The sequence below is a fragment of the Rhinolophus ferrumequinum genome, chromosome 21, assembly GCF_004115265.2.
Source record: "Rhinolophus ferrumequinum isolate MPI-CBG mRhiFer1 chromosome 21, mRhiFer1_v1.p, whole genome shotgun sequence".
Classification (NCBI taxonomy): Eukaryota; Metazoa; Chordata; class Mammalia; order Chiroptera; family Rhinolophidae; genus Rhinolophus; species Rhinolophus ferrumequinum.
Genome location: NC_046304.1, coordinates 54,624,509 through 54,651,659, shown reverse-complemented (window position 1 = coordinate 54,651,659; position 27,151 = coordinate 54,624,509). Strand labels below are relative to the sequence as shown.

General features: G+C 61.1%; 3 protein-coding genes and 1 long non-coding RNA gene across 5 annotated transcripts; 3 read left to right on the top strand and 1 right to left on the bottom strand.

The window, feature by feature from the left end:
* Positions 1 to 102: 102 nt before the first annotated feature.
* On the top strand, positions 103 to 10,351 carry P4HB (prolyl 4-hydroxylase subunit beta). Its single transcript, XM_033090198.1, has 11 exons — positions 103 to 319; positions 1,416 to 1,622; positions 3,010 to 3,143; positions 3,289 to 3,426; positions 7,062 to 7,166; positions 7,333 to 7,458; positions 7,651 to 7,851; positions 8,119 to 8,239; positions 8,346 to 8,527; positions 8,631 to 8,717; positions 9,493 to 10,351. The coding sequence occupies exons 1-11, from the start codon at positions 172 to 174 to the stop codon at positions 9,571 to 9,573; spliced, it is 1,530 nt and encodes a 509-aa protein (XP_032946089.1). The 5' UTR covers positions 103 to 171; the 3' UTR covers positions 9,574 to 10,351.
* Positions 10,352 to 11,316: 965 nt separating this feature from the next.
* LOC117013250 (uncharacterized) lies at positions 11,317 to 12,929 on the bottom strand. 2 transcript variants are annotated; one of them, XR_004421299.1, is made up of 3 exons: positions 12,713 to 12,929; positions 12,453 to 12,542; positions 11,317 to 11,706 (listed from the first exon to the last, which is right to left on the bottom strand). It is a non-coding gene; the product is annotated as an uncharacterized LOC117013250 (long non-coding RNA). The 2 variants fall into 2 exon arrangements; XR_004421298.1 differs by having other exon boundaries at positions 12,717 to 12,929.
* Positions 12,930 to 14,681: 1,752 nt separating this feature from the next.
* PPP1R27 (protein phosphatase 1 regulatory subunit 27) lies at positions 14,682 to 15,925 on the top strand. Its single transcript, XM_033091001.1, has 3 exons — positions 14,682 to 15,041; positions 15,127 to 15,277; positions 15,588 to 15,925. The coding sequence occupies exons 1-3, from the start codon at positions 14,852 to 14,854 to the stop codon at positions 15,880 to 15,882; spliced, it is 636 nt and encodes a 211-aa protein (XP_032946892.1). The 5' UTR covers positions 14,682 to 14,851; the 3' UTR covers positions 15,883 to 15,925.
* A 340-nt stretch (positions 15,926 to 16,265) lies between these two features.
* MCRIP1 (MAPK regulated corepressor interacting protein 1) lies at positions 16,266 to 23,658 on the top strand. Its single transcript, XM_033091098.1, is given in 8 exon segments — positions 16,266 to 16,298; positions 16,878 to 16,975; positions 21,565 to 21,620; positions 21,720 to 21,838; positions 22,490 to 22,537; positions 22,540 to 22,590; positions 22,786 to 22,800; positions 22,803 to 23,658. Coding segments are annotated over 7 exon segments (342 nt in total). The 5' UTR covers positions 16,266 to 16,298; positions 16,878 to 16,969; the 3' UTR covers positions 22,850 to 23,658.
* Positions 23,659 to 27,151: the final 3,493 nt, after the last annotated feature.

Genomic DNA, 27,151 nt, shown 5'->3' with positions numbered 1-27,151 from the left:
ATCCAATCCGAGTGCGGCGGAGGCGAGCCCTAGAGTCCATCGGCCAATCAAGGGCGAACGCGGGCGGGCACGCGCGCGGCGGCCGGGTTTATAAGGGCGGGGCGGACTACGCGCGCTCTCGTGGCCTCGCTGTCCGGCGGCGCCGATCGACGCGCCGCGCCCGCATCCGACATGCTGCGCCGCGTTCTGCTGTGTCTGGCCCTGGCCTCGCTGGCTCGCGCGGGCGCCGACCCCGAAGAGGAGGACAATGTCCTGGTGCTCCACAAGGGCAACTTCGAGGAGGCGCTGGCGGCTCATAAGTACCTACTGGTGGAGTTCTGTGAGTGCTGCCTGGGCCTCGCCGCCGCCGCGGGGTGGGGACGGGGTCCGGGAAGAGGGGCGCAGGGGCGGGCGGGTCCAGGGGACCGAGGGTTCGGGGCGCGGGGAGAACAGGGCGGGACGGAGGGGGCGCAGGGGGGCAGAGTGGGGACTGAGGGGGCTAGGAGACAGAGGGCCGCGCTCCCCTTTCCACCCTCTACCCCCCGCAGCAGGTTGGGGTCCTCAGGGCTGTCAGCGTCCCGGCCACCTGTGGATACGCTGACTCCTAACCCCTTGGGAGGCTCATCCTGGGCTGAAACAGCCCACAGACTTGCTGTCAGTGTCCCTGCACTACCGGCGCTCTGGAGACACCCTTCCTGAGGGAGCTGCATCCTAGGGTGACGGTGGGCTGAGACCCAGGGCCCAGTGTCCACATGGCAGGGTCCCTCTGTTAGCCTTAGAAAAGCCGGGTTGATTGTATGAGCTGCCACAAATACGAAGGAAGGGGCCGGGGGCCAGCCCCTAACTGTGCCCCAGAGCGTCCTGCTTCTGCCTGCACCACCTTCAACCCAGGACAGCCACGTCCTGGCGACAGTGTTGCCCACCACCATCCCAAGCTGCGTGTGTATGAGTGTTTAAGCCCTGACCGTCTGGGCTGCAAATCTTAGGCCCCACGCAGCTGCTAATCTTGGTGAGAGATAGTCTGGTTCCCACAGTATAGAGAACAAGTTTTAATGAGTTGCAGGACAGACGTGTGTCATCTGTGACTAGGTCTATCTGAATGTGGTGGCATTAGCTGCTGCTTCGCGTGCCTAAAGTGAAGTCCCAGGGACGAGGCCCTGATGGCCTGCATGCAGGTAATAGGAAGTTGCTAATCATTAAAGAGCTTGTCTTCCTGTGCTGAGTGGTGACAGAGCTCAGTAGGAGGTGGTGCTGCTTTGTCATTTGTGCTCTCCTGTCCTGAGATTGCCCAAGAGCACCAAGCTATCAGCTCAGCCTGTGTGATCAGAGGGTTATCTTGGAGAAAAGATAAGCGTTTCAGGAAGGGAAGCACCCAAGGAGAAGGGGAGGGAAGCTGGGGCCAGTGCTGCTTTCTAACATGTCGCCTTCCTTTCCAGATGCCCCTTGGTGTGGCCACTGCAAGGCTCTGGCCCCTGAGTATGCCAAAGCAGCTGGGAAACTGAAGGCAGAAGGCTCGGAGATCAGGCTGGCAAAGGTGGATGCCACAGAGGAGTCTGACCTGGCCCAGCAGTATGGCGTCCGTGGCTACCCCACCATCAAGTTCTTCAAGAACGGAGACACGGCTTCCCCCAGAGAGTATACAGGTACGACTGCGCGCTGCTCTCCACCTGCCGCCAGACGGGTTTGCCTCTAGACCCTGGAGGATAACGTGTGGGGAGGCCCATTTTTAGGGGCATGCGGGGGAACCATTCCTTGGGCTTCGTTCTCGGTCTGGTTCAGCCTCTGAGGGTCACGGGGGGGAAGCTGTCATTCCGGAATAACTTTTCAAATGGGGAGGGACATCTGGGGGTGGGTAACAGGCTGAAGCTTATCCTCAGACTGAGCAGCGACACCACGTGCGCTGGCCGCTGTCAGCTGTGCTGGCCACCAGGCTGAGTGCTGAGGGCTTCCATGTGCAAGGGCTGAGGCTGAGAGCCGAGGCACACAGCTGTCATGGCAGAGCTTGGGTTCCAGGCCAGCTCCGTGTGCTCCACAGCCCTCAGCAGCCATGTGCTCCCGCCAAGGCTGCTTTCATGGGCTGGGCCCCTTTGGAGCCTGGGCAGTACCTGTGACCAAAGGAGATTCTTTTGTCTGAAACCGGTTCCGTCGCTCGTCTGTCATAATCCGCTTGGGCAGCCTGTCACGTTAATTCTGACGTCACAGCCTTGGTCTTCTCGCTTGACTGCTGTTTTCATTATTCCCATTTTTACTTGTGTTCACTTTTGGAGCAGGAAATGCCTTGTCCGAAGCTACCAGGATCCTGTCACTAAGTCGTAGGTTCTGTAGGTGAGACTGTTCTCAGTTCCACCTGTGACTGGTGACTCAGCTTTCTGCTGTCATTTGACAGAATCCTTTTAAACGTGAGGTTCGGCAGCCTGTCCCACATTGGACCAGGCAGTCAGACCCTGTGAGGGGCGAGTCCTCGGCCTGCAGCAGGAGTGGGCGTCTTCCTGTTCATTCATTCTCTGCTTCGGGCGGCGCGCAGGTGCTGACCTGGTGTCTTACTAGTCCAGGTGGTGCGAAGGCCAGGGCTGCTGACCGGCCTGGGCACGGGAGGCAGGGCAGAGCTGGGTCTGTTTCACCGTGAACGCTGGCACCAAGGTCCACTTACTAACCAGCTTTTCTTTTTTCATGTTACCACATCTCCGATTGAGACAAAGCCTAGTGTGAGGCCACTGTGGGTGGAGTGTGTGTGTTTAATGAATGCAAACGTCAAGGAAAACTTAGGAAATACGAAGGGCTTAGACGAGAAAAGGGACTCTTCATCCTATCCCCGAGAGGTTACCACTGCCCTTCCCCTGCTTTAACACAAGCACAGTCTCCCCACACAGAAAGGCTCTTGTAGCTTGGAATTCAGACAGGTGCATGGACAAGGTGCCCTTTCTGTAGCACGAGGCTATCTTGGGGTGGCTTTGGTGGAGAGCTTAGATGGGGATGGGCAGGAAGGGTGCGCCCTGGTTTCAAGTGGCCCCCGCCTGTGTTTGGGTGCAGCTGGCAGAGAAGCTGACGACATTGTGAACTGGCTGAAGAAACGCACGGGCCCCGCTGCCACCACACTGGCCGATGTGTCTGCTGCAGAGGCCTTGGTGGAGTCCAGCGACGTGACGGTCATCGGCTTCTTCAAGGTACAGGCTTTGGGGTTCACTCGGGTCCTGCCCAGCTAGTGGGGGACAGGTGCCCGTGGCCCCGGCACTGTGGTGTGCCCTGCTCCTGGTCCAGACAGGGCTCCTGGGTGGTGGGCTGTGTGCCACCTGTGGCTCTTCTCTCCAGGACGCGGAGTCAGACTTTGCCAAGCAGTTCCTGCTGGCAGCAGAGGCCACTGATGACATACCCTTTGGAATGACGTCCGCCAGTGATGTGTTCTCCAAGTACCAGCTGGACAAGGACGGGGTTGTCCTCTTTAAGAAGGTGAGTGGCCCTCAGCCGCTCGGCTTGCCCGGGGTCGTCGAGGTGTCACACTGTGGGGTGGTGTCACTTTCCTTATTGCCACACCTGGAGAACCTTGCCCTGACCGCTGGACCGCCAGCCCGACTTATCAGGGCCCGTTTTGCAACGTCAGGCTATCGGAGCCATTCTGTGGCCTTCAACCCTTCATTCGGCTTCTGATAGCCCTGGGTGCTGTGTTTTATGAGGGCGGAGCTGCTTTGAAGAGGTAGCTTTTTTGGGGGGAAAAAAAAACAATTGGTGAGACATGTAACAGTTTGTTGTAACCGTTTCCAAGTCTAGCATTCTGACTGCCTTGACTATGTTGTGCTATGTGGTTCCAAAACTTTGCTTCGCCCCAAGCAGGCTCCAGAGTGTTACTTGTTGGGGTGCGTGTCCCCACACTGCTGGCAAAGCCCACGGCTCCCGCGGCCCCTCGTTCGGTGTCCCTCCTCTTTGTAAAGGTGCTGCTGGCAAGGACACAGCAGGAGTCGTGTCGGCACGTTATCGATGTGGTGATGGGGGTGCTTGCCTTTCATCTCAGCCACCAGGCTGTGGGATGGGGCCGGCCACGCGTGCGTGTTCTTGGGCTATCCCTGGATGGGGGGCCAGAAAGCACGGTGCAGACTACAGGAGGAGAGGAGGCTGGGAGAGGAGCCTGCGGGCAGGACGCCGTCCTGCTTTCTCAGGAAGGACAGTGTTTGGCGAGGCGTCGGCCCCTCACTGGGGGCCGTGTGTGTGTGTGTGTGTGTGTGTGCGTGTGTGTGTGTGTATACGCTGCAGTGACGGTGAGCTGAGGAGCGGGCGTCTTCGTGGAGTAACTGCCTGGCATCTAGCATGTTGCTGGGGCTGTCGGCCGCGGGCGAGACCCCCACAGCGCTCCTGAGGAGAACAGAATCGCCAGGGTGCTGAGGTGGCTCTGTGTGGCTGTCTTTCTGTGTCCTTGTCGCTGGGGTACATCTGTAGCCCCTTCCTTGACAGCACTCAAAGCATTGTGTGTGCTCGCTGCTCTGCAGAAGTCCAGTGTTCCTGAAGGGAACCGTTCAGTGAATTAGTCACTTGTCATTGCAAAGGCGTCCGAGAAATTGTAATTAACATCCGATGAGGAAACCCATGAGTGTTCATGAAGCTGCGTGGGTGTTGAAGAGAAAGGCCTGGGTCTCGTCCGGAGGTCTAGATGGACAGTGTCCCAGGCCTTTGAAGCTTTGGTCCACACCATTCTTTCCCATCACCCTCGACATCGAGAGTGCCCGTTGTCATAGCCGATCGCAGGTCCTCAAAGGTTAGAGCGCACGTTTCTTGTTCTGCAAAGACTGGTGCCAGCCGATCTCCATGTGTCCACTCAGGCTGGGCACAGCAGAGCCCTCAGGTCTGGTGCCAGTGAACAGGCAGCGCTTCCTTTCCACACGGTGGCTCTCGTCTGCTCAGGCAGCAGCCTGGCCGAGCCAGCGGCCTCTGCTGTGGGTCAGTGGGAGTCAGAGCTGCAGTCAGACACAGCCCCACAGACGAGAGGAGACGGCTCTGACCCAGGGCCCCTCAGGTGTCTGCCATGCCTGGCGTCCCTGCTTTCTCAGCTGTCACACTCAGTTTCTCATTTTCTTTTTCAGTCTTTCTTGATCCCTTCCTTCAAGCTGTTCAGCCCAGTTCCTCAAAGTGAGCCGGGTTTTCCAGGGCAGCCTGGCCAAGCCAGCCACTTCCCCAGGGGCTCCGGCACGCAGGCTCCCCGGAGGAGCCAGCGCTGCTTGCTGGGCAGGACGACAAGGGCACTGAAGCCCAGTCCCGGCTTGGGCACTGGTCACCGGGGTTGGACCGTGGGTTTGAGAGCTGAGCATCCTGTGTCTTTGTTCTGACGCTTATTCTTATTTTCTTTCCTGTTTCTGGAAGCTGGGGCGTTAGGAGTGGCCTCTCCAGCGCCTGCCGTGTTGAACCTTTTTGTGATGTTGGCATTGTGGCCTGGCAGGGCTGCCTCCGCTGCCAGGCGAGGGTCTCTGCCCAGGGCACTGGGCCTCCTGCCGTTGTCCCCAGCTAAGTGAGGGCAGGCTGGCTGCTTTTTAACAAAGTAGATGGTGAACATAATGTAATGTGGCAACATTACCACAAAGATTGTGGCTCGACAAAGTGGCACGCCAGCGTGAGTTTGGGCAGACAATGCTGGCTGCTCGGGCAGGGGGCCTGTGGATGGTGGCTGTGTGCCTGTGATGGGGCGAGGGGCCTGGCCGCCGTGTGCCTGATGGAGCCGCCCAGCTGGCTCCTCATTTTCTGAACAATGTGCTGTTGGCCTTGGTTGTTCCTCCCTTTTTATCCATGTTTGCACTGTGGGGAAGATGGGGCAGGTTTCAGGCTCGGCTGGGGGGCCGAAGGGCTTCGGGGCCTGTGCTGTGGTGCCTGACCCTCGGTCTGTTTTTTTTTTTTATTGGGGACAGTGTGTTTCTCCAGAGCCCATCAGCTCCAAGTCATTGTCCTTCAAGCTAGTTGTGGAGGGCGCAGCTCAGCTCCAAGTCCAGTTGCCGTTTTCAATCTTAGTTGCAGGGGGCGCAGCCCACCGTCCCATGTGGGAATCGAACCGGCAACCTTGTTGTTGCGAGCTCGCGCTCTGACCGGCTGAGCCACCGGCTGCCCCACCCTCAGTCTGCCTTAACGTGACGTGGGGTGGGAGCAGGGAGTGGCCACCTGCTCTCTTGGAAGTTAATTTGGGGAATAGGCCAGAAAGAAAGGTGGGTAGTTTCACTGCAGTTCTCATTTGAGAGCTCGGGCATGCTGGCAGGCTCACCTGGATTGCCCACCGGCAAAGGCTCGGGCCCCACCTCATCAGGCGGCGTCTGTGCAGCCTGGCCGGAAGGCGCCCGGCCCCACTGGCCTCTGGCCCCCACCTTTGTGCCCCAGGACTTCTGAAATCCTCATGTGTCGGCAGCCCAAAGAGCTTGTTGGTGTGGGTTCTACCTGTCGGTTTTTGTTTTGTTAGAAAGTAGGCTGAGAAACTTTTTAAAAACTTATTCATTCTAAAATAACATTAGTAAAGCCGTTACATGTTGTCAGAAATAATTCTTGTGAAAATTAATTTTTCACAGACAATATTTTAGTGGTAAGAGTGGTATCTCCTGGTCCCTTTAAAGCCTAAACAGAAGACAGTGGAGCTCTCCTGTTTGCTTTCAGTCTGCTGCAATGTCACACATGCCACCTCCCTAAAACTATCCTGCACACTTGACAGAAAGCGTGAGAAAGCACATGGCATCCGAATGTGATGGTGAATGTCGCTTTCACCTTGTGACCACCCACGGGGGTGTAGCCCCCACCCTGAGCCCTGCAGCTTTAGGGACTTGGGGATGAGGAGGGTTCCCGGCACCAGGACGTGCGGCTCGTGACTGAAGAGCACGTAGGTCCACAGCCCCGTGGGGCAGGGTCTGGGCCCTGTGCTCCTGGGAGCCCACGCTGTCTCTCTGGGGACGTGACTTGCCTGATACTCGGAAGGACGCTGGTCCCTGCAGGCCCCACGTGGCTTTGTTTGCTGGACAGGCACGTGTGGTCTGGTCTGCCCCAGTGCTGTGGACCCCACGCGGAAGACGGGGCTGCCGGGCCAGCTGGGGACTTGGTGCTCAGGGCCGTCTCTGTTCTGTCCGCAGTTTGACGAAGGCCGGAACGACTTTGAGGGTGAGATGACCAAAGAGAAGCTGCTGGACTTCATCAGACACAATCAGCTGCCACTGGTCATCGAGTTCACCGAGCAGGTCCGGCTATTGGGTCCCGCTGGGCCTGCGCCGGGGCGGGCGGTGCCCTGGGGCCCCCCGGTCCGAGTCCCCATTGTCTGGGCATCCAGGGACGGGGGGCCATTGAGCACACACCTACGCCAGTCATTTAGCTCGTGGCTCAGGACGAGTAACCTGTTTCTAACAGACGGCCCCGAAGATTTTCGGAGGGGAGATCAAGACTCACATCCTACTGTTCCTGCCCAAGAGCGTGTCCGACTACGATGGCAAACTGAGCAACTTCAAGAGCGCCGCTGGGAGCTTCAAGGGCAAGGTGCACGGCACCCCCTTCCCCACCACCGCCCGTCCTGGGGCCTGGGGGGCTTGGGGAGGGCTGAGTGGGTCCACCTCCGCTCCCAGCTGGCTCGCGGCCTGGCCGTGCCTGTGCTGAGTGCCCAGAGTAGACACGTCACCCTTGAACATACCGCCTTCCTAGTGCCGCTCAACGTGCCTTTTCTCCCCCAAGATCCTGTTTATCTTCATCGACAGTGACCACGCCGACAACCAGCGCATCCTCGAGTTCTTCGGCCTGAAGAAGGAGGAGTGCCCGGCTGTGCGTCTCATCACCCTGGAGGAGGAGATGACCAAGTACAAACCCGAGTCGGACGAGCTGACAGCGGACAAGATCACGGAGTTCTGCCGCCGCTTCCTGGAGGGCAAGATCAAGGTGTGCGGCGGGGCTGGCGGGACTGGCCTGCGCGGCTCTGGTGCCATCGTGTGGCTGCGTCCCTGAGCATCGGCTTCTGGGGACAGGCCCCCGGGCGGTGTGAAATGGTCCCACTGCGTGGGGAGCAGGGAGCAGCCCCGACCAGCTCCGGGGGCTTGGCCCTCCTCAGGCTCCATGGGTCTTGCAGTCGGCCGAGGGTGGCCGTGCCCCTCCGCACGGTGTGGGGTCCCTGGCGGCCGTGCCCCTGACCCTCTGCCTGCTCTCCAGCCCCACCTGATGAGCCAGGAGCTGCCAGAAGACTGGGACAAGCAGCCTGTCAAAGTGCTGGTGGGGAAGAACTTTGAAGAGGTGGCTTTTGATGAGAAAAAGAACGTCTTTGTGGAATTCTGTAAGCAAAGCCCCATCTGGGTTTGTGGGCTCCCCGAGGGGATTCGGGTCAGGGCGGGTGGGAACGGTTTCCTGGCCCAGCGAGCCTCAGGCCTGCCTCCTTTCAGACGCCCCGTGGTGTGGCCACTGCAAACAGTTGGCTCCCATTTGGGATAAGCTTGGAGAGACATACAAGGACCATGAAAATATCGTTATCGCCAAGATGGACTCGACGGCTAACGAGGTGGAGGCCGTCAAAGTGCACAGCTTCCCCACGCTCAAGTTCTTCCCGGCGGGCGCAGACAAGACGGTGAGGCTCGGGGTGGGGGGTGGGCACCCACTGTGGAAGCCCCGCCTATGCAGGGAGGGAGCACCGCCTCGGGGTCCTGCTCATCCCCCTTTCCTCCCCACAGGTCATCGACTACAACGGGGAGCGCACGCTAGACGGCTTTAAGAAGTTTCTGGAGAGCGGTGGTCAGGATGGGGCAGGGGACGACGACGTAAGTGTTTGTTGTCCGACCCCAGCTGGCCTCGGGCCACAGCCTGGACCCCAGCCGACGACGGGCTGATGCGGGAGGCACGTGCGCGCCTGGAAAGCCCTCCCTGTGCGTGCGTGTGGATTGCTCTCCCCGTCAACACTTCTGCGTGCTTCTGTTTGGAATTGTCTCCATATGCCAGCATTTACTTGTGAAACCTCAGACTCGCCACACGTGGTTTCTCACTGGGACCCAAACGTCCTTCTGTCGCCCCTCGGCTGAGGCGCCCTGTTGGTGTCAGCTGTAGGGGAGCAGAGGGCATGTCAGAAGTGCGCCCCGGGGCCCAGGGGCTGTGCGGGGTGGGGACTGCTGGATAGCAGGACATTTGCATTGGGGAACAGAGGGAAGGTCAGTTCAGGCTGGCAGGGCCCATCTAGAAACCTTGGGAAGTGGGTGGGGGCAGGCCGCTGAGGGAGCCCATTCTGGCTGCTCAGCCGGGTGCGGCTGGGACTGTGGAGGGCCCGGGCCGCCTACGGGCTGTGGTCTGTGTGCTGCCACTGGCCCCACAAACCCTGAGGGCTGGAGGGGGTGGCCCCGCTGCACCTCCATGGTGGGCTGCCCTGCCGCTCACCCACCTGACGGCGTGGCTGCCATCCATCTGGGAGGGGCACCAGCACCCCGGCTTCTGCACACCGAGACCAGAGTGGCCACCCCGTCGAGTGGCCAGCCCGTCCCTGGTGTGCGAGGCGTTCGAGGGGCCTTCAGCTCTCACGTCCTCCTCTTCCTCCCCACGTCCCAGGATCTGGAAGACCTAGAGGAAGCAGAGGAGCCTGACCTGGAGGATGATGACGATCAGAAAGCTGTGAAGGACGAACTGTGATGTCGCAGCCAGCCCTGGGCACCCACCTCGCCCTCAGAGGGCTGCTCCCCCGCAGCCCAGCTCCGGGGCCCGGGACCCTCACTCGGAGGAGGAGCGGCCACCAGAAATACAGGGAACTTCCGAGGCAACACTTCACTCTAACACACGTAGATTTAGACCCGTCTCTTCCTTCCGCTTTTCAGTTTCTGGAAAGGGATCCCTCTCCAGGCCAGCCCACCCTGGGGGCCGTTTCTTTTTAATTGTGATGTACTTTTTTGTACACGGTTTTGTCCAGAGCGCTCGCTAAAATGTTTGGGAATCTCACGCTGGCACTGTCTCCTTCCTGTTAGGTTTATGCTGTCACTTTTCAAAAGTTTCATCTGTGGGATTTTTAGACATTTTTGGACGCCAGGGTGTCTGTGCACCTTGGCCAGGACGCCCTGGAGACTGATGTCCCCTGCGTGGAGAGGGACCAAGCCAGGCTGGACGGGTCATTCTCACCTCATGCCAGTGTTGCCGTGACTGAGCATGGCTGTCGCATTGTTTGGTGAAATGGAGACTTCAGATCTCTGTCCCAGGGGCAGCAGGGCCAGCCCGGTCCCCTCCCCAGCCAGGCCCTTCACTGCTTTGCCCTGTGGGTGGCCTGAGGCGTGTACTGGGCAGAACCAGGACCCTCCACCTCCAGGCCGGAGACACCCGGGACACTTGAACCCCATCGATTGTTGACAGTTCCTCAGGCATTTCTGTCACATTGGAAATTGGAACTGAACACATTGGCCAAATAAAGTTGAAATTCTACTGCCTGTCTTCACGTCTGTTTTACGATCTCTGCAGATCTCTGCAGTCTCCGGAGTGGGGCTGGCATTCCAAATTGGGAAAGAAGGTGGTTTTGGTGGGGCCACTCGTGTGCAGACACCTCTCGGAGTAGGGTGTGAGCATGACGCACACAGGGCTTGGGTCACCAGGGGGAGGGTCGGAAATGCTGCCCGGCCCCGCTCAGTGACGAGGCTTACCTGGTTCACCTGTGACGGGTGTGGCTGGCATTACCCTCCCGGGGCATCTGGTTGTCACAGCGTGGATCTTGCTCGAGTTCCATATCAGGACACTGATACGTGGAGCCAGCCCCAGCCAGAGGTCAGCTGGTGTCCTGTGTAATGGGGCTGGACCCTTCCCACCCAGGCCAGGAACCACTGCGGGTCTGATGGGAACAAACCTTCTGGTTTCAGGGATGGGTAAAGCGACATGTTGCTATGCCTATCAAATGTTCATATAAAAAGGATCTGGTCTTAAAACGTCGAGTCCCTAAGTTTTTAAAATTAATTTGACTCTAGTTTGCATAGAGAAAAGTAAGAAATGGATTTTGTGGGGCTGATGGCACTTCTGGGCCTGGATTAAGGACAGGGCCTATGGGTCCCTCTGAGGACGGGAGGAGCCTTGCAGGGGTGGTGGGGCTGGGACAGCACTGCAAGGGGACCAGCTATGCGTCTACAGTGGCCGATCAGGCAGGAGGGCTGCCCGTGACGTCCTGGAAGGACACTGGAGGTGGACACGCTGTCCACCTTAGGAGGTCCAGGACAGAGCACTGTGGAGCCCTGCTTGTCACTCCATACGTCCCATCGAGCCTCCACCTCCGACTTGCTCCCCGGAGTGGGAGGCACACGTGTTTTCAGTGTCTGGGCCCCCAGTTCTGAGGCTCACGGTTGTTGGAGCTTCCAGGTGCCAGCGGCATGGCCAGAAGATGTGACCATGGCGCTTGCTGGGAACGTGGTTCTCTCAGTGGTCACAGCCCACGGGAAGGTGGGGGTGTCATCTCCCTTACAACCAGAGTCACGCTCCCAGCAGGAGGCCACATACCCACTCTACCCTCCCTGTGGTCTGGTCAGCCGTCATCCGGGTCCTCAGCAACCCCAGGGCTGCTCCTGTCTGACCAGGACAGGTGGTGTGCAGCCGGTGAGTGAGTAGCCAGTGTCAGAGCTCTGGGCAGGCCTCACCTGGCTGGGGCTTGTCCACGGTCCCGGGCGTCTGGACATCGCTCCTCTAACTCGGTGGCCGAGCGGACAGCTGCCCATGGCCGGCATCCTTCCCTGGTTCTGGGGAGGCGTGTGCCGGGGCTGCTCCAGCGAGTCTCCTCCAGGGTTTGTGTGTGTTCCAGGGCTGTCAGGAGTCACAGAGACAAGGGGTGAGCTGTGCCCGATCCTGCCCTCCCTGCCCCAGCGATGTGCCACTAGGCTAATGACCCTGCGGACCAGCTGTGGGAGCCTGGCTCTCTGCACAGAAGGCTGGGACTGGGCAAGCTGTGGGAGCATTGCCATCACGTGCTCCTGGGAAGGGGTGTCACTGATACTTGTCCCCTTTTGCAGATGCAGGTGATGAGCCCATTCCTGGGCCTGGGTTGGCTGGGAGGTTGCAGGGAGCAGTCCAAGACCTGTCAGGGCTGGTGGATTAGCCAAGAGACTTTGCAGGCTCTGGGTCCCACAGTTAAGGCTTAACAGCCTGGGACATCCCAATCTCTCCTTCCCTCCTTCTCTCCCTCCCTCCCTCCATCCCTCCCTCCCTCCTGGTGGTTGGAAGCCGCTGGCCTGGAGGCGCTGGGCCTGTGCAACACCCCCCCAGGCCCCTGGGCCCAGAGCCTGCACCTCTGGGGAAAGAGGGACCTGCAGTGCCTCTAGGCCCCGCATGGGTGTTTCCTGCTGGAGGCTGAGCACCGCTGGGTGTGCCCCTTGAACTTTTCAAAGTAAGCTTTCTGTAGTACATGTTTTTGTTTGTTTTAGTCCTCTAGATGGCAGAAACTTAAAATCATGCAAACTATTTCACTTCATAAATTCACTTGGGCTGAGAAGGACCAGGGACGGAACTCCCTGAATACAGGCTTGGTTCTGATGTGGCTGCGTGACAAGCACCCTGTGACAACGGTGGCGGGTTACACTGCTCTCAGCCAAAGCGCTCCAAGGTGCCATTCTGCAGGTCGTGTCCCTGGTCCCGTGTCCTCCCTGGAATAAAAAGCACAGAAGTGCCTTTCAGGGAGTCTGTAGTGACGGGAGGCTTTGGGCCCCTTCTCTGATCCTAACAGAACCCCCCCACGCCCGCCGGCTCTCATCTTTCTCATCTTGCCGTTAGCAGGTGGACCAGAGGGTCCCTTTGAAGCTGCCAACACACTCACCCACCCTGCCGGGCTTGCCCCAGCCTGTCTCTCGCCCGCCCGCCGGAGGCCTGGTCACTCTAGGGGAGGGCCCTGCTGTTGGTGCAGCTTCATCCAGCGTCCTTTCATCTGATCCTCATCTGAGTGGGGAGGGCAGAGAGAACTTTCCATAACATCAGAAAAGGTAATCTTCACATCAAAGGAAAGTTCTGTCTCCTCTGCAGTATAGAACTTTTAGTCTCCGGGCTTTGTGTAAATAAGCCAGAAGAAAGGGTACCTGACTCCTCCCCAGTGGCCAGGAGTTCAGACCGCCCAGCGCGGTCTCTGAGCCCTGAAGTGCAGGAACCCTGAGTCCTGCAGGGCTGGCGGGGCGCCTGGGCCGTGGCCACCGAGGCAGGGCTGGGAGGCTATGGTAGACATGCCCTGTTTGTCCACAGCACTGGGCCCATGGCTTTGCACCTAGAGGGTGTCAAACACACTTGATTTGATTGTGTTGGCCCCGGACCAGCTTGGTGATGCAAAGGTGACCCAGCTACCTGCCCCACCTCTGTGAAGAATGCTGGCAAGTCTTGGTTCTGTTCTCAGTCAGGCCTTCGGTGACTATTGGGGGATTCTTGTCAGTGTTAGGGTTGAACTGCGTTCTCCCAGTTTTCATATGTGCAGCCCTCACCCCAGGACCTCAGAATGGGGCCTTATGTGGAAATGGGGTCTTTTCAGACGTAATCATTTAAGAGGAGGTCATACTGGGGTAGGGTGGCCCCAATCCATTGACTGCTGTCCTCATGAAAAGGGGGATTTGGACATAGACCCACACTTGGGAAGCAGGCCTGTGAACATGGAGGCAGAGATGGGCTGAACTATCTGCAAGCAGAGAGCACCAACGGCAGCCAACCCGAGAGGGGCTTGCAAGAGACCCTTCCTCCGAAGAACCAACCCTGCCGACACCTGGAACTCTGGCCTCCAGAACCTGAAGAGAATGAAGTTCTGTTGTTTCAGGGCCCCAGTCTGACACCTTGTTACGGCAGCCCTAGCAAACCAACACAACCAGCTTCAGGTGCTGTGGGGCTGCCCTGCCCCACAGGTGCGCTCCTGGCCCGGTTCAGCTCCTGTGTGTGTCCCGTGCTCACATCTTGTCCACTGGTTCCTCTGCTGCACCCCGGCCTAAGCCCCACCTCAGGCCTTGGCTGCTGCAGTGAATGCAGGTGGCAGTGGTCCAGCGTGCTGGCATGTCTTCTGAAATTCCACTGGCTGCACTCCCACAGGTAAGTCTGTACTGGGCCAGGTACAGAGGGCACATACCACCCGCAACGTGATGGCCTGTTCTTGGAGTGCAGACTGATGCCACTTGAAGTGTGAGCGCATGTCCAGTAAGTGGCAGGAGCCTGAAACCAGGAGAAATGTGTGGGGACAGGAACAGGTTTGGGGTGGAGGGGAACAGGCCGTTGTGAGTTCCTGATAGGCAGGGCGGGATGGTCTGTGTAGGAGCTGAGGCATTCAAATTCCAACCTGGGAGGTTCCCAGGCAGGAAGGCAGTGCCATCAAGGCCCACGAGCATGATGCCAGCCATAATGGAAGGCGAGAAGTGACAGGGAGGGAGATGGGTAGGCCTGGGCCTTGCTCAGCTCGGTCAGGACCCTGTGCCTCCTGAGACGTGAGCGGCCCTAGCTTTCGGGGAGGTAGAGGCAGCCATCCTCAAGGCATACCATGCCTTCTCCCAGAGCTCCAGGACTGGGGGAGGCGCTGGGGCCGCCGTGTCCTCAGTACCTGTGTGCTTTCCGTATAGGTAGGCCCTGCCCTTCTAGTGCCCTCTGCAAAGCACCTTCTAGGTCCAGCGGTGGGGCTGGGTGCGAGAGCCAGGAAGGATCTGACCCTTTTGGCTGGGCACAGCGACAGGTGTGCTGAAAGACGAGCCAGCAAACATGATCTGGACACGGGGCGGAGGGCGGCTCGGTTTCAGCCCCTCGCGGTGCGAGCATGACCACGCAGCTTTATATAGCTCTGCGGGCCTATATAAGTGGGAGGTTGCCCTTGCCAGAGGGAGCTGTGCTGGAAGCCAGTCCTCAGCACGGGAGCCTGCACACGTGTCTGATCAGGGCTGGGCACCTTCCTCTCTCGAGCAGTGGGGTTCCCACCGGGCGGCCCCACATCACAGCCCTTGGGATGCCCAGCAGAACTGTCCCCTATTCCCGCTTCAGCCCACGGCAGCGGCGCCGTCGTCTGCTAGCTGAGCGCAGCGTGCACTTCCCCAACGATGTCCTGTTCCTGGACCACATCCGTCAGGGCGACCTGGTGCAGGTGGGCCGTTTCATCCGGGCTCGCAAAGTGGCCCTGGATACCATCCACCCCTCAGGTGAGTGACTGCAGGGCCAGCCCAGGGTCTGTGGGGCGGTAGGGGAAGGGCTCCACCTTGACCCCTCTTGCCCTGCCCGGTCCAGGCCTGGCGGCCCTGCATGAAGCCGTGCTCTCTGGAAACCTGGAGTGCGTGAAGCTGCTCGTCAAGTATGGAGCTGACATCCACCAGCGCGATGAGACAGGCTGGACGCCCCTGCACATTGCCTGCAGCGATGGGTACCCCGACATAGCCAGGTGAGAGGGTGAAGCCAGCAGCCTTATCCCAACCCCTCCGGCCCCAAGTGGCCTCAAGGACGCGACTGGTCCTGGTGGTGTAGCTCAGAACCCTAAGGGCTCCTGGAATCTCCTTGCTGTCCTGTTGCCCTCTCTAGAGCAAACTGGAAAGTCACCATAGTTTCTGAAGGGTCAGGTTTCTTCCCCCTCAACCCACCTGAAAAAAGAAAAAACAGGTGGACCTCAGGGCTCCAGCCCACAGCTCTGGGGTGGGGGAAGCATCCTCCAGGCCATCTCTCCACTGCAACCAGGGCTGCCCTTTGCACCGCAGGTACCTCATCTCCCTGGGGGCAGACAGAGACGCAGCCAACGACGATGGCGACCTGCCCTCTGACCTGATTGACCCAGACTTCAAAGACCTGGTGGAGCTCTTCAAAGGACCAGGATGGACTGAGCCCAGCCCTGCCCTCCCAGGGCTCTCATCCTCCCTGAGAAAGTCCAGCGCCTACCTCCCCCAAGTGCCAGGACGTGCCCGCGGCGGGGCCAGCGCCGGCCAGGCTGGCCAGGACCCCGTACCTGGGCACGACCCCCGCCCACACCTCTGGCCTGGCTTTTTCTCCAGGTGAATTTTTTATTGTGACACTTTTTACTTTTTCAATAAACGTGATGCGCAAGGCCCGCGTGGGTGGGTGGGGGGCTGGGTTGGTGGCCTGATTATGGGGACAGCCCGTCCCAGTCCCCCGGCTCCGGCCGCTTCGGTGGTCAGCGGGCCGCGCCGTCCAGCGGGGCTGTGGGCCGGGGTGGGCAGCGCATTGCAGCAAGGTGCCGGAAGTCCCGCGGCAGCCGACTCTGCGGCCTCGGGCCGCAGGGACCCCAAACCTCCAACCGCGACCCCCCGCCGGCCCGGCCCCAACGCGCAGCGCGCGCCGGCCGTCACGTGACCCTGCGGCTTCCCGCGCCTGCGCGGCGTTGCGTCATTTCCGGCCGGGCCCCAGCTGGCGGAGGCGGAGGCGGAGGCGGCGGCGGGCGGCTGAGCGGCGAGGTGAGTCGGCCCGCGGGGGCGGAGCGGGAGCGGCAGGGACCCGCCCTGGCGCGGCGGCCCGCGAGGGGAGGGCCTCGGGCGGGGTCGCGGACCGCCCCGGCCCGCGCCTGCTGGGGGCGCCGGCCCCGCGCGCGGAGCGGGGGGGGGGCGAGGGAAGCGACGCGGGGCCCGGCCTCCCGGGCTGCCGCTGCCGAGGTCGACAGGTGTCCCCGCTGTCCCCACTTAAACGGGACTGTCCCTGAGGGTGCGCCCTGGTTCTTGCAGTGCAGCCGGCCGGGTCCCTCCGCGCGTTCCTCCCCTGCTCATCCCGCTGTCCCGGCCGCCCGGTGCTCGGAGGCCGGCGGGAAAGGGTCCGGCGAGGCCTGCGCTGCCCTGGGGGGAGGGGCTCGCAGCGCCTGAGCCCCGCCGTGCGGGCTGCCCGGGCCTGCGGCGGGGACAGTTGCCACCCGCGGGAGGGAGCTCAGGGCTGGACGGAGTGGGATCCACAGGTTCATATTTAAAATGACCCAAGCAGCCCAGGTTTGTAAAAGCTTCGAGTCGGACGCACGTGCAAAAGTCGTGCCCCCCATCCTGTCCCAGGGGAGACTTACAAGAGAAGGTGTTTCAGCTGGACCCCCAAGGATGAGCGCGATAGTTTCGGACAGAGGGACAGCTTGAACGGAACCCCAGAGATGTCTGTGAGGAGCAGAGAGCCCACCTCTGGGTGGACAGGGCCCGAGCGGGCGGGGGGTGGGAGGAGGGCACCGGCTATGATTTCCTCAGGGACTGGGCTTGATTTGGGGTGAGTTGAAGGTGCCGTGGAGGGGGAGGGGTGTGCAGCGCTCAGTCTGCTGCTGGGCAGGGGAGCTGCTGTGGGCACCAGGAAGGTGGGCGAGGGGCGCAGTGTTCAGAGGCTTTGCCTGAGGGTCTCCCGGACTGCCAGCCCTGTGTGGCACGGCTTGGATTTTCTGGATGTCTCGGAGGCTGGAACGGCTGTTGAGAGCCCCCCGCCCACACAGAATGTGACAGGAAAGTGGAATCGAAGAAAATTCCAAAAGAACCCAGAACAGCCAGCAATAGCGTCATCGATTCTAACTCCGGAATAGCCATTGTCACTTTACTGGGCAACAGAGTATCTTCTCCTGTCCTGTGTGTGGGGGGAAAGTATGAGACTGGGGGGCCGGAGGCTGGGCTTCGGCTCCCCATGCCTTGCCTCTCCTCCGGAGGTCTGGAGCCCTTGGTTCCCTTGAAAGAACAAGGTACTGCATGTCCCCATCAGGAAGGGCCCCTCCATGTGCCGGCACCGATGTCAGGGCGCCCAGGAATCTGCTGGCGGCTCTGGGGTGCTCAGGCCAGCTGAGCTGTCTGGGCGCGGCCCTGGAGGCCCAGAGGTTGGGGTCCAGACCCCACCGTGCTGGGTGGCAGGCTGCTTCAACCGCCGAGCCTCTGAGATGGGGGTCAGACGCCTTCCTGGCCCCATGTGGGATGGGAGCTGAATCTGTAAAGCGCCCAGTGCAGTGGCGCCTGCAAGTAGCCTTGGGCAGCTGTTTGCTGTGGCTGGAGACGTGGCTGGAGATGCTGCATCCCTTCCACAGCGCCCTGTACTGGCCTGAGCCCCGCCGCCTTCTGAGGGGCCTGGCTCCCTTTGGCTTGCCCAGAACTGTCCTGGGTCACGCTTCGTAACCAACAGCTTCCCTTTCACTGTCACAAGTGCCATTGGACGGTGTGCTCTATCTGTGATTGCCCTGTCTGTTGTCATGTTGTATAAGGAGCCACGGAGATTTCATTTGAGGCGGTGGCTTCCCATGGCTGTGGATGGGTCCCTGTTGAGCAGGAGGACTTAGCACCCTTGGCGGCTGCTGTAGCTCAGATGAGGACACCAAGGCCCAGAGAGGGAAGGGACTTGCCTGGGGGCAGCACAGAGTGGTTCTGGAGCCTGCTGTGTGCCCAGCATGGCGCCCACCAGGTGCTGTGAGTTAGGCAGCTGTGGACAACAGTCAAGGCCTGCAGAGCACAGCGGGGGCAGTACATGGTTCTCTGTAGTGATGGCAGCAGGCAGAGGTGGCTCTGTGGCAAAGACTATGTTTGGGGGACCCGGGGGCCCAGCAGCTGGTGACACTTGATGAAATAGATTGGGGCCAGACTGAGGGCTTGATGGAAACAGAGGGCTGGGTGGTGTCTGGGTGGGGAGTGACTTGGGGAGGGGGTGTTGGGAAGAGCACGCTGCCATCGGCATGTCCAGGGATGAGGGGAGACGGTGCTGGAGGCTGTCCCCACATGAGGGGTGGTCCCCACACCAGTGGTGGCTGGGAGTGGGAAGAAGTAATGAAGAGCACGTGGGCAGGCTCTGGCAGGGAGGCCGCTGGGCTTGCCGCTGGTGGGGCCTGTGGGGCCTGTGGGCCGAGGGGAGACTGTCCTGTCATCAGATTGGAGATGCCAGTGATCGGAGCACCTCGTGTCCCTGCATTAGTGGAAGAATGCAGTCAAACTTGGGCGTGCTAGCGGTTGCAGAGGCAGTCCGGCTGCAAAGCCATTAGCGCCTGAAGCAAGTCTCTCCGAGTTGGTGGCGCACGGTATGCGTGGTGAGGTTGTGCGCGCAAGCGTTGCAGATGTGATGGTGCCCGGTAATCACTGTGAGAGAGAGCGGGAAAACAGAGCAGGCGAGGGAGAGGGTTTGAGAAGTGACGTGCCCTCGCCTGCCCTCGTCCCTTGTGGCCCGGGCGCGTGAAGGCCCGGTACCTTCTCTGATGCCAGGCGTCCGAGCAGCAGGTCTCCGTCCTGCCAGACTTCAGTCTCTGGCCTCAGCAGAGCCCTCAGTGGCTTGGCGGGTCTTCTCAGGTGTCCCCGCACTTTCGTAGGCCTGTGCCATCCTCCCCAGCCCCTTGTCACCTGGCCCCTCCATGTCTTCCTCCTCGGTGGCCCTGCTCAGCGCCTTCCCCTGGCGGAAGCCGCTCAGGTGTCTGACTGCTCGGCCAAACACACTGCTGTCAGCAGGTGCCGAGCACCACGTTGTGGAAGGCCAGTCTGGGGACTGCCCTACTTTCTCCCCTTGCTCCACTGACACTGTTCTTGCTGAGGTGGGTGGAGATTTTGTCACACTTGTTCAGTGGTCACCTTACTTGACTCCAGCTGCGCCCCTAGATGGACCGGAATGGCTGTCATAGGGCGTGCATGTTTATTTGGTATTTAATGGAAATTTCCTTTGGGGTCAGAATTGGGGGCCCAGCTCCTTTGGAGGAGCCCCAGGAGGTGGCTGAGGGCAAGCGAGCAGCAGGCCCCTGGCCTCTCGGGAAGCTGCGGGTGCATCCAGGAGACACCTCAGTTGACCCTGAGCCCTGCCAGTAGCAGGGTCTCGGCAGGACTGAGCCAGCAGAAGGTCTTAGTGAGAAGGACCTGGGGAGGGAGGCTGAGCCTGGAGGGGAAGTGGGGAGACTCAGGTGCCCCACATCTCGGAAGGCCAGTTGGTAGGGACACAGGCCGTTCAAGTCAGGCCCGGTGGGGGTGTGACCCCCCTACCCGTGAGGAGGCAGACGAAGGCTCCTTTTGAAAATGTCATTTTACTTGTCCCGAGGATGTGACAACCTGCTGAGTGTCGGGCGCCTGGCAGAGGTGCTTGCCAGTGCACTCTGACCAGACACATGTGGACTGAATGAAGCAGGATGTGCGTGCATGCTTGCGTGCAGGAGGGCGCTTGGTGACAAGTCCACAGCCCTGGGTCTGGAAACTGGTGGGACCTCAACAAGCTCCTGGTTTGGTCAGGAAGCCCAGCCAGTGGGGGTGGCATGGGGTGGGTCCCCACCAGTAGAGACCAAAGGCTCCAGGGACCTGGGGTTCAGCTCAAGGGCCCAGCCCCCCTGCAGGCCCAGCTGCTCTGGTCCAGCCCAGCCAGGCCTCAGGACTGCAGAGGTGAGGGGAGCAGGCAGGCGCCCAGAGAACCCCAGTGTGGGCTGTGCAGGCGGGGGCAACGAGGGCCCTGAGGGGGCGGGTACCTGAGTGAGCCCTGAGAGGCCGGGCAGGGACCCCAGGTGGAAGGCTACACTGGGAAGAGAGGCCCTAGGGGCAGGCGCGGCTGGGGAGGCGCCCTGGAGAAGTGGTTGCCAGGTGGAAGAGGCCAGACCACAGGAGGGCGGAGGGCAGGCAGGAGGGGGTCGGGCTTCCTGACACCCCGTCCTGTTGTGTAATTGGAGCTTCCCTACCTGAGCCCACTGCCCACAGCCCTGTGGGGCGAGCAAGTGTCCTCAGGGCGCCCTCAGGTGCTCTGGCCATGGGCAGGAGAACCACGGGCTAGAGATCCCCGCGTCCAAGAAAGAAGTCACTTTGCGAGGGCCCAGACTCCACAGGCCTCCAGGAGGCTGGTGGTTTTCTTTGTTGTTGTTCTTGCTTCAGCCTGTGGGCTTCTGTTTACCTGTACAGGTGTTTAAATTCCAAGTCATTTATGTGACCACCGAGCAAGCCCGAGAACCCACGCCCATCCTCGCTCTCCTGGGCGGGGCTGCTACTCTTGCTCTGGGCGTCTGGGGCCCCCGTGCTCCAGGGCTGGTGGGGGAGGCTCTTGTGCTCCAGGCCCCTCCATGGTGCTCCCCGCCCCACTCCCAGCACCTGGGATTGCCCTGCTTTGGGGCAAGGCCAGGCCTGGGACTGAACCTGTGCAGCTGGTTCCCTTACCCTGTGGTGTGTGTCCTCAGCCAGAGAGCAGAGAGGGGACACTGTCCCGCTGGTGAGTTTAGGGGTGAGCCCACCCAGTGCTGTAAAATCCCCTGGGCAAAGAGGGTACAAACAGGCAGTACCCCAGGGTCTCAGTCACTGGGCCAGGCCCACCAGCTTCCTCTTGGCTCACAGCCTTCCCCAGCCCTCCGGCCCTGCTGGCTTACAGAGGGCACTGGCTCACTGCCCAGCCTCTGGGACCCAGAAGTGGGCCAGTTCCATTCCCCTGCTGGGTTCCTCACCACCAGGAAGCATGTTCCCATTTTACAGACAGGAAACTGAGGCTCAGTGGAAACAACAGGCCAGGGCCTGCAGGCCGTGAGGGCAGTTAGGGTTCACCAGGAGGACCGCAGCCCTTTCCCGCAGATCCAGACTGCGACTCATCTCGAACCCCGACCGGGGAAGGGGCTGCGGCTGTGCTTGTCCCTGGCCCCGCCCGGGGGCTCCCAACAGCTGAGCCTCTGGCAGCCACAGCAGCTTGTCCTCAAGCCGATGGGGAAGAGGCAGATGCCCCCGCCCCTCCCCTCTCTGCAGCCCCTCTGGAGAGGTGACACTGTGTCCTCCTTGGGGCTTTCCCTTTCAGAGGCCGAGGGGATCTGGCAGCGGAGCACGAGGACCAGACGCCCCAGCGATGACCAGGTGGGTCTTAGGCGGTGGAGTGGCCTCTGCCCCTGGGTCGAGACGTGTGGGGTCCCCCCTCTGTCCCCCAGCCTCTCCTCACATGCCGCTTCCCCCCAGTTCCCCGGTCTCCAGGGTCGTCTACAACGGCAAGAGGAACAGTAGCCCCCGCTCCCCCCCCAACAGCAGCGAGATCTTCACCCCGGCCCACGAGGAGAATGTGCGCTTCATTTATGAAGGTTCGCTGGGCGCTCCCCGCAGCCCCTGCTACCCCTCCAGGGTGGGTGCTGCCCCTCACTCTCCCCAGCTCTCAGGGCCCAGGCTGGTTGAAGACAGGTTCTGATCCACACTGTGCTGTTTCTACTGGGCAGCACCCCAGAAAGGGCAGCACCCCAAAAGAGGCAGCATTTGGAGCTGGTTGGGTTTCTTGGAGGGAGGGGGATCGCCATGGAAGACAGCTGGTGCACTCTGGGGAACCCAGGAGTGTCCCAGAAGTGGGTGGCTGTGTGCTGGGAGGTGGCGGATGGAGGAGGCAGAGAAAGGCAGGGGCCACTGGGAGGAAGAGCCGCGTACCCCAGTGGGTACATGTGCCTCTGGCCACAGCCCTGGTCAGTACCGGAGGGGGCGTGGTCCCGGCAGGGCTCTCCGAGGGCGTTAGGGAGTTGGGGTATGCTGGGACAACTTCAGGTCGAGAGCTGGCTGGTCTGGGGCCAAGTGCTGTGAAGTAGATCGGTGGGGCTGGGGTGGTCTGAGAGGACACTGAGAAGGGGAAAGGACGCTCTCCTGGCTGGGGCTCCGCGCGGTGGGCGGGCTCTGACTGGTGGCGGGCTCCGCGCGGTGGGCGGGCTCCGCGCGGTGGGCGGGCTCCCACCGGCCCCTCCTTCCTGCAGCCTGGCAGGGCGTGGAGCGGGACTTGCGGAGCCAGGTGGCGGGCAGCGAGCGGGCCTGGTGGAGGAGTACGTGGAGAAGGTCCCTAACCCCAGCCTGAAGAGTGAGTGGGAGGGGTGCGTGGCGGGGGGCGGGGCTGGGCGGGGGCTGGGGGCGGGAAGGGCCGCTGACTTCCTGTTTCCTGATGGGGAGACAGCCCAGCAGGGTGGGCGGGTCCCAGAGCTGACAGAGGGCGGGGCGAGATGGGGCGGGAAGCTGCCAGTTGGGTGCCCACCGCTGACTGTTCTGGCCCCCACAGCCTTCAAGCCCATCGACTGAGTGACCTGAAGCGCCGGAACACGCAGGACGCCAAGAAGTCCTAAAGCTGGGCGCCTCCCCTGGCCTCGGGAGATCCGTGCGGCCTGATGTTGGCCTCCTCTCCTGGGGGTGGGGTGGGCAGGGGGCCATGCTTCCAGTGGGCCGCAAACCCCAGGACCAGGAGGCGTGATGATTGGCCAAGGCCTGCCCCTCCTCCCGAATCCCCTCCTTTCATCTGGCCAGTCTCTAGCTGCTCCTGTCGCTGAGAGGGTCTGGCCCTACGTTCCCGGCGTTCTCTGGGGCCTGTCTGTGTCTCTGGAGCCCCCTGGCCCCGCCTGCCCCCCCCAGGGCCTTGACCCTGACTCTGCTCCCCTCCATCACTTCTACTGCCCCACTCCAGCCACCTCAGGATCAGGATGGAGGCCAGGGGGCCTTTCTTGTCTCCTAGTCCTGCGGGACTGGGCCAGGTTTGTCCCCGGGGTGGCCAGGAGGCAGGACAAGGGCAGCACCACCCACAGGCAGCGTGGGACTGCCATTACTGCTGCTTTGGCATGGACACACTGGGGAGGGAATAGTCCCCTACCACTGTCCAGCCTGGCCCCTCCCTCCCTGCGATAGCTTCCGGATGGCACGAGCTCTCTGGGCCTGGGACACCACACGCCCCTCACAGGGTCCTGGGCGACCAGGCCTGGCCCCTGGTGTCTGCGGCCCTGTGGCCACAGCAGCCCCCTTGGGCTGGCTTTGAGGTTGCCTGGTGGGTCCTGGCTCTGTGCAGTGTGCTGGGACGTCAGCAGGGCCCCCTTTTCTTCCTGTGCTCTCCACAAGTGTCTGCGGTGAGCCTGAGGACCAGTGAATAAAGGCGGGCGGCACTGCATCAGCCTCTTGGTGGTCTGTCAGGTCTCCATCCCTCCCGGCAGCTCGTACAGGGCTGGAACCCGAGGAGTCCGAGGTCGTGCACAAGGCCCCTGAGCCCAGAAATTCGAGGGGGTGCTTGGACTCGGGGGGGCGGTAGGAGGTGGAGGTGGGGCCTCCTGGAGCAGAGAGGCTGGGGTGGTTCGTGTGGGCTCCTGAGGGGCTGTCCCTCTGAGCCCTGGACCCACCCAGAGAGACCTGAGTGCACTTGACCTTCAAACCTGGACAGCCCTGGCAGGGCAGACCCAGACAAGCCAAATCAGAATTTATTTTGGGAACACCCTTTCCCAGAAGGGTATTTTAGGGCTTGAGTGGCCCACAGGTGGCTGTAGGAGGTATCTTCTGAGGGCTGGTTCCCAGGACCTGGGCACAGGAAGTACGGTTCATGTGATAAATAGCCACTGAGACTCACTCGCTGCCAGTGGGCACTGGCTGGTGCGTGGCCCTGTGCCAAGTCCCTGTAACCCTGGGGCCTTGTTTGCTCCTCGGGGACCTGGGGGGCATTTTGCCAAGGGTTTCAGTGCCCTCTGGCTGGGTCGCCTGGGCTCGCTCTCTTTCCAGCCACTGTCAGGCTGGGCAGGGAGTATGGACCAGGGGTGGGCAGTGATCAGCTGGGGTGCAGGGGGCTGTGGCCAGAGGCTGAAGGGGCCCACTGGCACATATCATACCCTCCAGCCAGTGTGACCTAGACCAAGGACGCGGCGGAGCAAGGGGCACAAACGACCCCCACTCCCTGTGCTGCCCACCGTGGCTGGCTGGCAGCAGCTCTGCAGGGGTGGTGGGCGTAGGCTGCACCTATGACCTTGAGCAACTTACTGAGTCTCGAGCTTCAGCCTCCTCTGGTGGAGATGGGTACCTACGCCCTGGGTGGCTGCCCCCTGCTGGTCACCTCAGGTGCCACCTGACCACCCCGTCTTGGCACAGTGAGCACATGCCACTGCTGCCTCTGGCCTTGCTGTGAGCCCTGGGGCACTGCACATGGCCGCCCCCACCTCAGTTTCCCCCTTCTGTAAAGTGAGGTGTGGGCTACAGTGGTCCAAAGGCCTCGCCCCAAGTGGGGTGCTGGGGCAGCAGCTGGGGAATACCTGATTATTAAATAGCTTGCTGCATTAGTTAAAAATGGACTTGATTTTGGGTCCACACTGCCTCTGGGCCCTTCCCCAGCCTGTGGAGCTGAAGGTGGGAGTGGAGCACCAGCCTCTGCTCCCTCCGGCCACACTGAGCCCTGAATTCTGGGCCTCCCCTGCCCATAGCCACCCTCCTGGCCTCACCCACCAGTGGTGGTGCCCCTGGGGCCCAGTAACAACCCCCGCCCCCGCCTGGGGTGGGCCCACGGGACCCCCACTCATGGCCTTTTCACTCCCGCTTGTCTCTGCCCAACTTGGCTTTCTGCGAAATGGAAGTCCTTGGCCTGGGGTCCTGCTGCCAAGAACACCTTGAGATGGGGGTGTGGTTACCCACGCACAGGATGGAGGGTGGGTGAGGAGCTCTGCTGGGGGCACGGGGTGGGGGACAGACGGCATGGAGGGGAGGTGCAGGGCTGGGAAGACGGGCCCAGTCACAGAGGCAGTGTCGGCCCCTGAGCCAGAACTTGCACGCATGCTGCCCTTCCCCAGGGGTCCAGACGTCCCCTCAGAGAGTTCTGCCACATGGGTGAGCACTAGGTTGTGGTCACAACAGGGGTGTCGGCCGTCCGGGCAGGAGTGGGGCATGCGAGCAGGTCGGATGGTGGCTGGGGAAGGGCGGCTGATCCCGGTAGCTCAGCAGCTTGTGGAGGGAGGGGCAGGGGTCCTCTGCCCAGGCCACACTGCCGCCTCCTAGTCCCAGGAGACAGGGCTGCCCGGTCATGAGTGGCGGAGACGGATGCCCTGCCCCTCGTACAGTGAGGGCAGCCGAGGGTGAGGCGAGGCGCCCTGGTGGGATCCCTCACACTGAACTCCAGTGCCGCACATCACTGCTTCCATTCAGGGTGACAGCTCCATGGGCAGGGCTTGTTACCCTGACAGCACAGAGGACACGGTGAGCTCCTGTGAGACCGGCCTTGTTCTGATTTTTAGCTTTGATTTTATCAAAATTCTCAAGCAGCAAATGCTGAGCATGTGCTCTGAGCTTGCTCAGTGACCGTCGCGCCCCCCCCCCCCCCGCAGCATTGAACGCCCAGCCACACGCCCCTGGCGCTGAAGCCGCGTGGGGCCGGCTGACGGACGAGGTGGAAAGGCAGTGCAGCCACGACTCCTTCACGCCCTCCAGTCCCTTCTCCCTCCGTCTCTGTCTTGTAGACCCCGACACTGGGTGGCGTAGCTCCCCACTTCTGCACTTGGCTGTGGCCTCCTGTAGGGTTAAGAGGCCCCTCCATGCCCTGCACTGTTATGAGCCGGGTGAGAGGTGGAGGTGGCTTTGTAGGAGGGGACCTGCGTGTGAGAGGGCTGCCCCAGCTGCAGGCGTAGGCAGAAACGGGGGCCTGTCCTTAGGAGGCCTGTCCCCTCAGTGAATTGGAGGGGCAAGAAGCTGCAGAGAGGGTACGGATCTCAACGTGGACGTGTGCAATCGGGTGCTGAGTGGGAAGCAGAGACTACAGCGTGGACTGCAAAGGCTACGGGCTGGACACACAGACTGGGAGTCCGTGAAGACTGATTCTTACAGGTTGCTAACGGAGGTGGAGGGAGGGGCCTGAGTCCTGGGCCCTGCAGGCAGGGAGAGGAGGAAGCAGGAAAAGCGACTGACCAGAGGAGGGCACTGTCCCAGAGAGCCGGTGGGACCTGGGTGGAGGGCTGCCAGTGCCCAGGAGGCACCCGCAGCTGCCCCCTGCCCCTTACCTACAGGCAGCAGACGCGTTGGTTTGGGTTTCTAACCGGCACACAGGAACTGCCGCTCCGCGGTTTTCCCAGCCCCGCTGCACCCGCGCTCTTCCAGCCCCAGCCTCCTGAGATAGTCCTCTTAACTTTGGTTACATCAGTGTGGAGTATTTACATTATGATGTCTATGTTTGTCTTCAGAGCGGAGCCATGTGGTCAATTGTGATTATTTTTCTTTTCTGCCCAACTTTCTGTTTTCCTTAGAGTTATTAATTGCCTTCCTTTTCATGTGCTGAGTTTTCCATGTACTAATACCCGTTGAGTCCTGAACTGTTCACTAGGACATGTAAGTCTCCTCTCAGGGTGTTCAGTCCCTTTGATCCCTTGAGGGTGTCCCTCCTGGAGCCTTCCCCCTGCTGGAGGTCCCCTGCCCTCAGTGACCCGCTCTGCCTGGCTCATCGCTGGCATCTGGGGACACGCCATGACTCCTAGGTTGGATCTGCTTATCGGCATCCATGTTTTCCTCTTTCATTTTAGTAGCACGCATGTGTGCACACACACAAGCTGGGCAGCACCCATGTGTTCTTTTGTGGGAAGGGCCTGAGGTGAAGGGCGGGGTGGAGGTGGAAAGAAAGTAGCTATGGGGGCTGGAGTTTATCC